General features: G+C 53.1%; 2 protein-coding genes across 3 annotated transcripts in view; both read left to right on the top strand.

The window, feature by feature from the left end:
* The first annotated feature begins 1 nt into the window (after position 1).
* RAB4B (RAB4B, member RAS oncogene family) lies at positions 2-9,713 on the top strand. Of its 2 annotated transcripts, XM_008057197.2 has the most exons (8): positions 2-25; positions 1,191-1,271; positions 1,555-1,669; positions 3,497-3,559; positions 3,645-3,799; positions 5,174-5,269; positions 5,356-5,486; positions 9,343-9,713. In XM_008057197.2, the coding sequence occupies exons 1-7, from the start codon at positions 10-12 to the stop codon at positions 5,469-5,471; spliced, it is 642 nt and encodes a 213-aa protein (XP_008055388.1). In that variant the 5' UTR covers positions 2-9; the 3' UTR covers positions 5,472-5,486; positions 9,343-9,713. The 2 variants fall into 2 exon arrangements, with proteins under 2 accessions (XP_008055388.1, XP_008055397.1); XM_008057206.1 differs by lacking the exon at positions 3,497-3,559 and having other exon boundaries at positions 7-25.
* Positions 9,714-11,440: 1,727 nt separating this feature from the next.
* The window catches only part of EGLN2 (egl-9 family hypoxia inducible factor 2), an 11,188-nt gene continuing 10,959 nt past the window's right edge, over positions 11,441-11,669 (top strand). Inside the window, exon 1 of the mRNA XM_008057188.1 lies at positions 11,441-11,561. The gene's annotated coding sequence lies outside the window, so the exon portion shown is untranslated. The remainder of the gene's footprint in view (positions 11,562-11,669) is intronic.

Raw genomic sequence — 11,669 nt, 5'->3', positions numbered from 1 at the left:
TACCGAGTCATGGCCGAGACCTACGGTGAGGCTAGTGTGCCGAAGCTGAGGTTTGGGGTCTGGGCCCACGGAGGATGCGGCCTGGGGGAATGGGGCGGGGCCTTTATGCCAGGGGGCGGGGTGTGATGTGATGGGGGCAGGGCCTAAGTGGGTGCTGGGAGGGGTTTAGCGGGTCTGAGGCTGAGCTTAATCGATTTGAGTGGAGCCTGAAGGTCTGGTGCGTGGGTTAACTAGGTCTGGGGCGGGATTTGGGGGAGGCAGTCATGAGGGGCTCAGGGTAGGCCTTAAGGGAAGTGGTGGGCCCTAACGTGTCGGGCGGAGCCTGAGTGAATGGGCGGGGCTGACTGCGTGAATGGCAGGGGTCGGGCTTTATGGGCTAGAGGGAACCCTGGATGGATACTCTGGACCCTGGGGCTGATCTGGCTGGAGAAGTCTGGAATGGGGCTGGGAATGGATTGTCCTTGAGTTAGGGGCGGGGTGGGGCATAATCGTGAAACCACTAAGTAAGGGCAAGGTCTTGGGCAGAGGGAGGGAAGGAGAGGCTGGGAATTGGAAAATCAGTATGGATATGCAAAACCCGGTGGTGGCGGTGGGGAGGCTCTGGTTTAGGAATCAGAGGGAGCTGCATTCATTCAGCAAATACAGGAAAGCAGAGAAAACAAATACGGAGATCCTGAGGTGGGAACCAGTTTGTCATTTTCAGTGACTAGATGGAAGGCCAGGAGCTGTAGTGGGCTGGGTGAGTCAGAGTCAAGAGGGGCGGGGCTGGGTTGTAGTTCTTGTCTAAATGACTTTCAAGAAAGATCCTTTAGCCATGTGAGAGCTAAGATCTTGGGCTCTGGAGTCCCTTGGCCTGGGTTTGAATCTCGGCTTTGCCTAGCTGTGTGACCTTGGGCAAGTCAGTTAACCTCAGTTTCTTTCTCTGGAAAATGGGGATGATTTTTATTAAGTATGCCTCCCTCGTAAAGTTTTCCTGAGGATTAAGTGAGCTGTTGATGCAAGTTAAGACCTTTAGAACTGTGCCTGGCACATAGTAAGCACAGTGTAAGAGTTATCTGTTTCTGTTGTCTGTTGCTTTGTTTCTTCCAGTGTCTGTTTCTCTCCATCTGTGACAGTCTCTTTGTTTTTATCTTTTCCCCTGTATCTTTCTCTCCCTGTGGATATCCCTGATTTGGGCTCCATCTGGTCAGACTTCCTTTTCAAATTCCTGGTGATCGGCAGTGCAGGAACTGGAAAATCATGTCTCCTTCATCAGTTCATTGAGAATAAGTGTGAGTTTCAAGCCGTGGTCCTGGGAGCACTAAACTGTGGTTATGGGCGTGGTGTGGGCAGGTGGGCAGCTGATGGGGTGGGCAGGGTGGGTTATAGGTACAACTCCAGTGCTGGCTTCTTGGTCCTTGCCTTGATGTATGTTTTTTGTTCAGTTCTCCTTGACCTCAGTCACCCTGGCAATGAGAATGGGTTTGTAGCTACTGAGAAGGACTTGGAGGATGGGCATCATCTGAGCTGCCTCCTTTCTCCCTGCACTGCCTCCTGTCTCCCTCCCACTCCTAGTCAAACAGGACTCTAACCATACGATCGGCGTGGAGTTTGGATCCCGGGTGGTCAACGTGGGTGGGAAGACTGTGAAGCTACAGATTTGGGACACGGCTGGCCAGGAGCGGTTTCGGTAGGTGGGCTGGACTCCCAAGGGGGATGGGGAGGGAGAGAGAGAGAGGTGTGTGCAGGCAAGGCAGTGGGGGAGAGGTAGAGACCATGGTTAGCAGGTCCATGTAGCCAAGGAGAGGGAGTTCTGGAGAGAGAGACAGAGACAGAGAAAAAGAAATAGAGAAGGAGAGGCTTGGAGATAGGGGTGAGGGCTAGAGACTGAGAGGCATTAAAACAGAAAGAGAAGGGGACACTTGAAAGAGAGATACACACTCAGAAAGGAAAAGAGAGACAGACTGGGAGATGAAGAGAATACTAGAGGAGATCATGAGAAGCTAAGAGAAACAGAGGTCGGAGGCAGAGAGAGACAGGGAGATGAAGAATTGGATGTGTTATGGGGGAGAGAGATGTCTAGGGCTCAGCACACAGTAGGTCCTCAGGAAATATCTGCAGAAAAGTTGATAGACACATAGAAACCTTGAGTAAGAAAATTTGAGAAACAGAGACAGAGAGCGAGGCAAGCAACAAGAAACTCAGTCAGTCCATGGAGACGTGTGGTCTCTGGGCAGCATGTAGTAGCTTCTGAATTGATACTTGTGTGTTGATTCACTGTGTGAGGTGCACAGAGCCCAGAGACGGGGAGGTGGGGGTGGGGCAAGGAGAGACAGGTGTGTGGCATAGGCTGGGTTCATGGTAAGTGCTTCATAAATGCTTGTGGAATAATTGCACAAGTTCTAGAGGGACCCAGCCTGGTAAGACAGGAAAATGCAGAGAGTGGGAAGGGGATTTCTCTCCCACACAGCAGGAGAGGGACAAGCAGATATTGCATAGCACTTGGCCAAGTGCTCAGAGAATGTTGAACAAATGAATGAATGGGTTGGCAAGGGTGAGAGTGAGAAAGCCAGAGCCGGAGAGACCGACAGAACAGAAAAAAAGAAAGCAGAAAATAGAGAACTAAAGACACATACATAAAAGAGACACACTGACTGGGTGCAGTGACTCATGCCTATAATCCCAGTATTTTTGGAGGCTGAGGTGAGAGGGTTGCCGGAGCCTACGGGTTCGAGACCAGCCTGGGCAACTTGGTGACACCTCACCTCTACAATAAAATCAAGAAAAATTAACCAGGCATGATGGTGCATACCTGTGGTTCCAGCTACTTGGAAGGCTGAGGCAGAGGGATCGCCTGAGTCCAGCAGGTCAAGGCTGTGGTGGCTGTGATCCTGCCACTGTCCTCTGGCCTGGGCAACAGAGTGAGACTCCAACTCAAAAAAAAAAAAGAGGGCCGGGCTCGGTGGCTCAGTTTATAATCCTAACACTTTGGGAGGTTGAGGCGAGTGGATTGCCTGAGCTTGCAGGATCGAGAACTTGGTGAGACCCTGTCTCTACAGTGAATCAAAAATTAGCTGGGCGTGGTAGCGTGCGCTTGTACTTCCGGCCACTTGGAAGGTTGATGCGGAAAGATCATCAGAGCCCAGGAGATTCGATGCTGGGTTGGCTGCATGGCACTGCACTCCAGCCTGGGCGACAGAGTGAGACTCCAACTCAAAAAAAGGAAAAAAAAAGAGACACACAGAAAGAAACAGACCAATGAAGAGACATAGAAAGATAGGGAGACTCCCAGACAGGGGCAGGCAGACACAGGTGCTCAGTGAGGTAAGCTGAGAGAGGCAGAGAGAGACACTGGGAAGAGAGAGGAGAGTTGTATGGTGACCAGACCAAGACCAGGTTTTGGGGGTGGGCCAACCGTGAAAGGGGGCCTCCGAACCACCAGTCTCTCTCCGCAGAGGGGGGCAGTCTCGGGGCAGACCCCAGCCTTGGGGATGACTGGATCCCCCTGGCCCCACAGGTCAGTGACGCGGAGTTATTACCGAGGGGCAGCTGGAGCCCTGCTGGTGTACGACATCACCAGGTGGGTGCCCAGTGTGGGTGGGGCAGGGGAGGGCACGGGCACCCCCTCTCCTGTGCTGCCTCCCTCCTGTCTCCCTTCTCCACAGCCGGGAGACATACAACTCGCTGGCAGCCTGGCTGACCGATGCCCGCACGCTGGCCAGCCCCAACATCGTGGTCATCCTCTGTGGAAACAAGAAGGATCTGGACCCTGAGCGGGAGGTCACTTTCCTGGAGGCCTCCCGCTTTGCTCAAGAGAACGGTGAGGCCTGTGTGGTGGGCTAGGTTGGGGGTGGGGAGGGCAGAGCTGCCGAAGCGAAGGACAGTCCATAGGAACCATGGACCTCCCAGCTGTCAATGGCTGTGCCCAGCAGGGGAACCTGGAGGTTAAGCAGTCTGGGTTCAAATGTGAGTGTTGCCACATGTGTGCTGTGGGAACACTCTGCTCCTCAGTTTCCTCTTCTGGAAAGTGGGACCACAATGTTTCTGCCTTACTGTGTGCTGTGATGGTTAAGGGAGGTCATCCGTGGAAATTCCCCAGCACCCGGACGGACACAGCGTGGATGCCAGATGAATACTGGCTACTAAGAAGGGGTCAGCTACCATGTGGAGGCAGCACAGGGTATTGGTTTAAGGTAGAGATTGCAGACTCAGATGACCCTAGATAAAAGGCACATTTTGGGAATATGTGAGCTGGGATGGGGTAGATCCCAGGGCAGTGGGCACTGGAGTGGCACGTACTGACAGGATACCTCAAAAGGTTAAGTATATAAACTCAATGATGACATTGTGTTGGCCACACCAATCACATCTCCTGGCTTGGGATCTGCATATGTTCCCCCATTTTGCAGCCTCCAGGTTTAGAGGAGGTTTTACTGTTGGGTAGATGTGAGTTTGAATCCTGGTTCTAATTTACTTACTGTGAGGCCCTGTCACGTAGCTGATGGGCAGACTCTTGTGGGCCTGTGCCTATGCCAGGCGGTGCGGAGCATATACTGATGAAGATAGCCCTGGGCCCAGCCTGCATGGGGTTCATGGTCCAGTGGGTAGGGGGTGGAGGGACAGACTCACTTCCAGACAATGGCAGCTCAGAAAGGTCAGGGCCAGATAGAGAAGCACAGGGAGAGGTCAAAGCTAGGATGGTGGGGGTGGAGCACAGGCAGAGAGCTCTGGACAGGATGGGGCGGCCTGGCCAGAGGGGTTGGGGTGGGATGGGGGATGTCCAAGCAGAGGGTTCAGGTGGGATTGGGGAGGCCCAGGCAGAGGGGTCAGGGTGAGATGGGGAAGGCCCAGGTAGAGGGGTGGGGTGGGATAGGAGTGGCCCAGGCAGAGGGGTTGGGGTAGGATGGAAGAGGCATGGGAGGCTGTGGGAGCCCAAAGGAGGCACCTGACCCAGCCTGGGAGATCAGGGAGGACTTGCTAGAGGTGGAGCTGTGTGAGCTGAGCTCTAAAGGAAGAGTTTGGTGGGTATACAGGGAGCAGGACATTTGTGGCATAGGAACAGTCTGTGCAGAGACTCGAGGTAAGGGCAAGAGTGGATGGAACAGCTGAGAACTAGAACGAGAGCCAGCAGGTGCAAGTGAGTGGAGAGGGAGACTGGCCGAGGCCCTGATCCTCAGAGTGCCTGCCCCTCCAGAGCTGATGTTCCTGGAGACCAGCGCTCTCACGGGTGAGAATGTGGAGGAGGCTTTCCTGAAATGTGCCCGCACCATCCTCAACAAGATCGACTCAGGTGAGGCTCTGACTGACTGGAGTAGGGTGGAAGGCAGGGCCTAGGGTCTCCAAGGGACCAGTTCCAACCTCTGCCCATTCCCACAGGCGAGCTGGACCCCGAGAGGATGGGCTCAGGCATTCAGTATGGTGACGCTTCTCTCCGCCAGCTTCGGCAGCCTCGGAGTGCTCAGGCTGTGGCCCCTCAGCCCTGTGGCTGCTGAGACCTGCAGAGTCAGGTGGGACATGGGGGGCTCAGGGCGGCAGGGGTGGTCTCCTGGTTAGCTGGGGCATGGAGTGGAGATAGAGACACAGACAACATGATGACAAGAGAAACAGTGAGAAGCTGGGTGTGGTGGCTCATGCCTCTAATCCCAGCACTTTTGGAGACTGAGGTGGGAGGATCGCTTGAGCCCAGGAGTTCAGGATCAGCCCAGACAACATAGTGAGAGAGAGAAACAGTGAGCAAAAAAGATGCAGAAACACATGAGTTAAGGGAGGTGTCTTCTTGGCCACAGGCAATCCACCTGTCCCTCCAGCCCCAGTTCAGCTCTCTGCTGTAGATCTTACCCCTCCCACCCATTCATAGTTCTTCCACTATTTATTGAGCGTCTGCTGTGTGCCAGGCTCTGCTCAAGGTCCTGGGGATACAGCAGTGGGTAAAACAGACAAAAAGAACCTGGCTGTCATGGAACCAACATTCTCTTGTGGGGAGATGGATGATAATAAACAAGATACATAAGTAAATTACGTAGTAGTGAGTTATGAGCTGTTAGGGAAAAATAAAACAGGCAGGGGAGGGTGGAGAGTGCCATCTTAAGCAGGAGGAAGACAGAAGCCTCACTAAGAAAGGAATGTTTGAGCAAAGGAGGGAGAGAGGGAGGCCTGTGGGGATCTGGCACAAGACTGTTCTAGGCATAGAGGAGTGCAGTGCCCTGAAGTCAGGTCATGCCCAGCATGGATGAAAAAGACCAAGGAGATCAGTGTGGCTAGCATGGAGGACGCGTGTGTGTTTTGGGGTCTAGCAGGAGCTGGGGTCAGAGATGGGGGAGATCAGATCACTTAGGCCTGCAGGCTCTAGGGAGGGCTCAGGCTTATACCCTGGGTGGGAACCATGGGACACTTCTGAGCAGAGGAAGGACAGATCTGGTTCAGGTGTTCACAGAAACAGACTTGCGGGGGCAGAGGTGATTGACAGGACACTGGTGAGGAAGCTGCTGCAAAGTCGAGGTGAGAGATGGCGGTGGACAGGACGAGAGGGTGGGGGTGAGAGGAGCGGTTGAGAAACAGATAGCTTCTGTGTCCTCCATGGTCTCTCTGTCCCCAGTCTTGGTCTCTCTTCCCCCACCCCCCCATTTGGTCCCCTCTTGATGCAGAACCTGGGTCTGTTTTTTGGGGGTTTTTTTGAGTCAAGGGTTCACTCTGTCACCGAGGCTAGAGTGCAGTGGCATGATCATGGCTCAACACACACCACAGACTTGACCTCTTCGGCTCAGGCAATACTTCCTCCTCAGCCTCCCACGTAGCTGAGACTACAGGCATGCACCGCCATAATCTTTGTATTTTATGTAGAGATGAGGTCTATGTTATGTTGCCCAGGCTGGTCTTGAATTCCTGGGCTCAAGCCGCCCTCCTGCCTCAGCCTCTCAGTGCTGGGATTACCGAGCCGCCGTGCTTGGTCTGAACCTAGGCCTTTTGAACACGTATCTGCTCCAGTCCCTCTCCTTTTAAAAACCATCTATGGCTCCCAGGGCCTATGGGACACAGCTGAAGCTACTCAGCCTGGCGTTTGACCCTCTGCAGGGGTGAGTCCCTGCCAGCCTCCCAGCCTTAACTTGCACCTCTCTCTGCCTCTCAGGCTGCTCCAGTCACACTGAAGTTCTTCCTGTTTCTCTGCATCTTTGCTCATGCTGTGCCTCTGCTGGGAACGTAATTCCACCCTCTTTTCCCTGATAACTTCCTCTGCTCCTCCTGGAAGTCTTGCTTGTTCCTCCATCCTTGGTCCAAACTTCCCGATAGGCTCGCAAGCTCATACAGGATGTGGTCCCACACCCATCTCTCTGGGTGTGTGTATGTCTTGCCAGGTCTCCCCTCGGTACTTCCTGCCCAACCCCTCCCAGCCTTTGGCAGCTCCAGGGTGGCTGTGGGGCAAGGTGGTTAGACTTTGGATCTACTTTGAAGGCAGAACCAACATGATCTCCTGATGGAATGGATGTGGAATCTGAAAGAGAAAGAAGAGTCAAGGATGAGGTCTTTGGATAGCCCTTTCCTGTCCTTCCAGGCCTTTGCATCTGTTTTGCCTGGGCTTCAGTTTCCTCATCTGTAAAATGGAGCCAATAGTGGTACCTGCCTCGTATGGGTGTTGAGAAGATTAAATAAGTCAATTTACGTAAAGTGGTCCGAATGGGGCTTAACAGTAAAGATTTGATGAATGAGAGCAGTTTTTAAATTTTTCGTCTGAAAGAAAGTTTTCTTAAACACTCAGGGCTATGCAGAAATAGATGGGTATGTACTCTTCACCTCAGGGCTTAGCACAGAATGTCTCAGGGTTTTCCCTCAGTGGGCCAAATTTAATAAAACAACACTTTTTCAGACTGTGTTGACTGCAGTCCTCAGGAGGAAGTACATTTTATATGTTGATGTCATACAGTCAAACCCACATGTAAAACTCACAGACATTTTCCTACCATCAGTATTCTTTCTTATTTTGTTATTGAGGTGAAATTCACATAATTAAATGGCATTTAGTACATTCACAAAGTTGTGCAACCACACGTCTATTTAGTTCCAGAATATTTTTATTACCCTAAAAGGAAAGCCCATACCCATTGGGCAGTCACTCCCCAATCCCTCCAGTCTCCAGCAACCACCAATTTGCTTTTTGCCTTAATGGACCAGTATAATGTTTTAATTACATGTAATGTACACTGATATTTTCTATTCTGTTTGAATACAAAAATTGGTCAGATACCATCAAACTGATTTTTCCACCACTACTGCAGTGCTAAACATTGGAATCACCTAGAGAGGTTAAAAAAAATGCTGGCTGGGTGCGGTGGCTCAACCTGTAATCCCAGCACTTTGGGAGGCCGAGGTGAGAGGACTGCCTAAGCCCGTGGGTTTGAGACCAGCCTGGGCAAGTTGGTAAGACCTCATCTCTACAATAAATGAAAAAATAAGCTGGATGTGGTAGCATGTGTCTGTAGTTCCGGCTACTTGGAAGGCTGAGGCAGAAGGATCGCCTGAGCCCAGCAGGTCAAGGCTGTGATGGCCATGAGCATGCCGCTGTGTTCCAGCCTGGGTGAGAGTGAGACTTCAACTCAAAAAACAAAAAATATTGAAGCCCGGGCCTTACTTCAGAGACTTCAGGGTTTCTAGAAGCTTCCAGGTAATGCTATATGCAGTCAAAGTGGAACACTAACCTAGTGTGTCTCACCAGTTTGGAAAACACTAGAGTGAGATTTAGAGCCAGGGTGACCCAGGAACATAGAGGCACACAGAAAGATACAAAGGTAGGGTTGTGTTATTTATGTATTCATGTATTAATCTTTGTGAGTCGGAGTTTCACTGTTGCCCAGGCTGGAGTGCAGTGGCATGCTCATGGCTACCACAGCCTCGACCTGCTGGGCTCAGGCTATCCTTCCACCGCAACCTTCCAAGTAGTTGGAACTACAGGTGTGCACCACCATGCCCGGATAATTTTTTTTATTGATTGTAGAGAGGAGGTCTTGCCAAGTAGCTGAGGCTGGTCTCAAACCCCTGGGCTCAGGCAGTTCTCTTGCCTCAGCCTCCCAAAGTGCTGGGTTTACAGGCATGAACCACCACACCCAGCTGGGACATGTTATTTAGATGCTGAAATGTCTCTTCACAGACTCAGCTCTCTGAGGTAAACAGGGAGATGCACATATCCTCAGGGAGTGAGCCCCAAATTACCTGCAGAGGAGAAACAAAGTCAGATAATGTGGAAACTTGGAGAAAGATAAAAATATGGACAGATGGACACAGATGAGAGGGCAGGAAGATACCCAGAAATGAGACAGATACCATCTGGACAGATCCAGGGACCCTTCAGGTCACCACACCCTTCTCTTTCAGCTCACCTGTTCTCCAGGACCAGCCCTGCCCTTCCAGTTGGGGCTCAGACTCAGGCTCTGGGAGGCCGTGTCCCAACCTGACCTGGCCCCGGAGAAGCCACCCTGCCACCTGTCCCCCTTCCCTGGCCTGGTGGGGCTTTGGGGCAAGACTGAGCCAAGGGGGAAGGGGGAACCCTTACCTGCTGCTGCTTCCTCTGTCTTGGCTAACCTCTGTCCCCCTGGATCCCTAACCATACCCCAAGAGCTCCCAAAGCCTAAGACCAGGGTCATTTGGCCCCAACTTCCTGCCTGGCCCTGCTGTTGCGAGTACGTGTTATTTATTACCTGGAGGCCTGTCCCCCCTACCCCCATAAAGCGTTGTTTACACCTGTGTCTTGGCCTCCATTATTTTGGGATGGTAGGGAGTTGGAAGAGGTCCCTGATGGAAAGAAGAATCGTGTGTCATGGTGTTTGGGGGCTTTGCTTCTGGGTTGAACATAGTGTGGGAGAATACCAAGAGTACAACATGACTCTGGTGCCTATTCCGAGGCAGGGAGTTTGTCACTGTGTGGATACTTTGTGACAAAGTGCTGAATGCTTTTGTGTAACACTGATATCCCTGTGTTTGTGATATGCCTGTAGGCATGCTGCCAGTATCCTTGTTTGGGACAGTATAGGAAAGTGTGATACTGTTCTGTGTTTTTGGTGATTGTATTGGTGTTTGGGACACCAAGGCCAGAGAATAAGAATTTAGTCCTGGAGATGGACCCCAGGTGTGTTTTACCTAAGCATATCTGATGTCTGAAAGTTGGCGGCTGTAACTCACTACTGTGTGTGTACCTGTGCATGTGTGCCCCTGAGGTCTCTGTGTTTTGGTGTGAATTTGACTCCTTTCATACACCTGTGTGACCAGGAACTTTGTGCCCGGAGGACTGTAGGCCTTTGTGCAATCCCAGCGCCTATGCATATTTTTAATACCGGTGTGCATCATCTTTTTTCTTTTTTTCTTTTTTTGGAGTTGGAGTCTCTCTGTTTCCCAGGCTAGAATGCAGTGGCACTCTCAGGCCGCCACAGCCTCGACCTGCTGGCTGGTCTCGAACCCGCGGGCTCAGGCAATCCTCTCGCCTCAGCCTCCCAAATGCTGGGGTTTGTAGGCGTGAGCCCCGGCGCCTGGCCCGGTGCGTGTCTTCTTGTGCTCAGGGGGCCTGCCAGGGGATGGCTGCAGCCTCCTGAAGACACTCCCGGCAGCTCGTCGCCCTTCCACCGCCAGTTGGCCTTAACAGACGCAGCAGGGAGGCCTGAGCCCTAGCGCCTCCAGAGCGGTAGCGGAGGGGGCGGGCATCCAAAATAATCTTATCTGCATAGTCCTCCCAGGAGGGGTGACCCAAACGTTCTTAAAGAGACGGTCATGTAGTCATGTAAATGTCTTCTCCGCGTAGCTTTCCTTGGTTCTTCTTTTTTTTTCTGTTGCCCAGGCTGGAGTGCAGTGGCATGCTCACAGCGACCGCTCTCAGCCTTCCAAGTAGCTGGAACTATGGGAGCAGGTTCTTTATTCTGACTCCCACAATTGTCCCGAGGGGGCAGGGCGGTGCGGGTCGTGCAAATATGACACATTTGCACATCCTTTCTATTGCGCTTTCCCTTCTCGCAAGGATGTCCTGCGCTCTCTTTAACTCCGTTATAAACAGCACTTATGTAAATCACTGACGTGCGAACTTACATACATTTGCCAACTAACTGCACAGCCATTTCTGAATATCATCCCCATTCTTGGGCGTGAGGAGGAGGAGCTGCCCATGCACATTAATCTCTTGCAGACCGCTCCCGGATCTCGTTCTCCGCCCTGAGGGAGGTGGGCCTGGTCCATGTAAACCATCACATTTGCATGTCGTGCCCCGCCCACGCCGCTGGAATAAGCCTAACCTGCACACAAACACCCGGTCCCTGATCCAGCCGATCTAACCGCGCCCACGCGCAAAAGGGGCGGAGCGAAGAACGCGAGGCGCCTTGAGCCGGCCGCGGACCCGCCTTTCCTTTCTCGAGAGATGTGCTCCGAACTCCCTCGCCTGGCCATGCGGCTCGCGCCTGCGCACGCGCGGTCTCCAACGCCGGGCGCGGTCACGTGCTCACCGGGCGAGGCGGGGGCGGGGCGTCGCGGGTGGTGGGGGCGGGGTATGGCGCGCTGTGCGGCGCAGGGCGGCTGGCACAAACGGCGGCGCCGCGGCCGGAGGAAAAAGCTTGGTGAGGAGGTCGCCGGGGCAGAAGGGAGCCCAGAGGGGAAGGAGCCCCAGCCGGGGCGCCGGCGCGGGCCGGGCGGGGTGTGGGGGCGCGCGCCGGGCACGCCGCGGC

The sequence above is a fragment of the Carlito syrichta genome, unplaced genomic scaffold, assembly GCF_000164805.1.
Source record: "Carlito syrichta isolate Samal-C Ts95f unplaced genomic scaffold, Tarsius_syrichta-2.0.1 Scaffold86295, whole genome shotgun sequence".
Lineage (NCBI taxonomy): Eukaryota > Metazoa > Chordata > Mammalia > Primates > Tarsiidae > Carlito > Carlito syrichta.
The sequence above is the reverse complement of the archived record's forward strand: the minus strand, read 5'-3'. Positions and strand labels throughout refer to the sequence as shown.

What these genes read in the sequence shown, in the direction of transcription:
- RAB4B (XM_008057197.2), top strand. An exon ending in TCAGTTCATTGAGAATAAGT is followed by an intron (nt 1,272 to 1,554) that starts GTGAGTTTCAAG and finishes TCCCACTCCTAG; the next exon opens with TCAAACAGGACTCTAACCAT. An exon ending in CTGGTGTACGACATCACCAG is followed by an intron (nt 3,560 to 3,644) that starts GTGGGTGCCCAG and finishes CCTTCTCCACAG; the next exon opens with CCGGGAGACATACAACTCGC.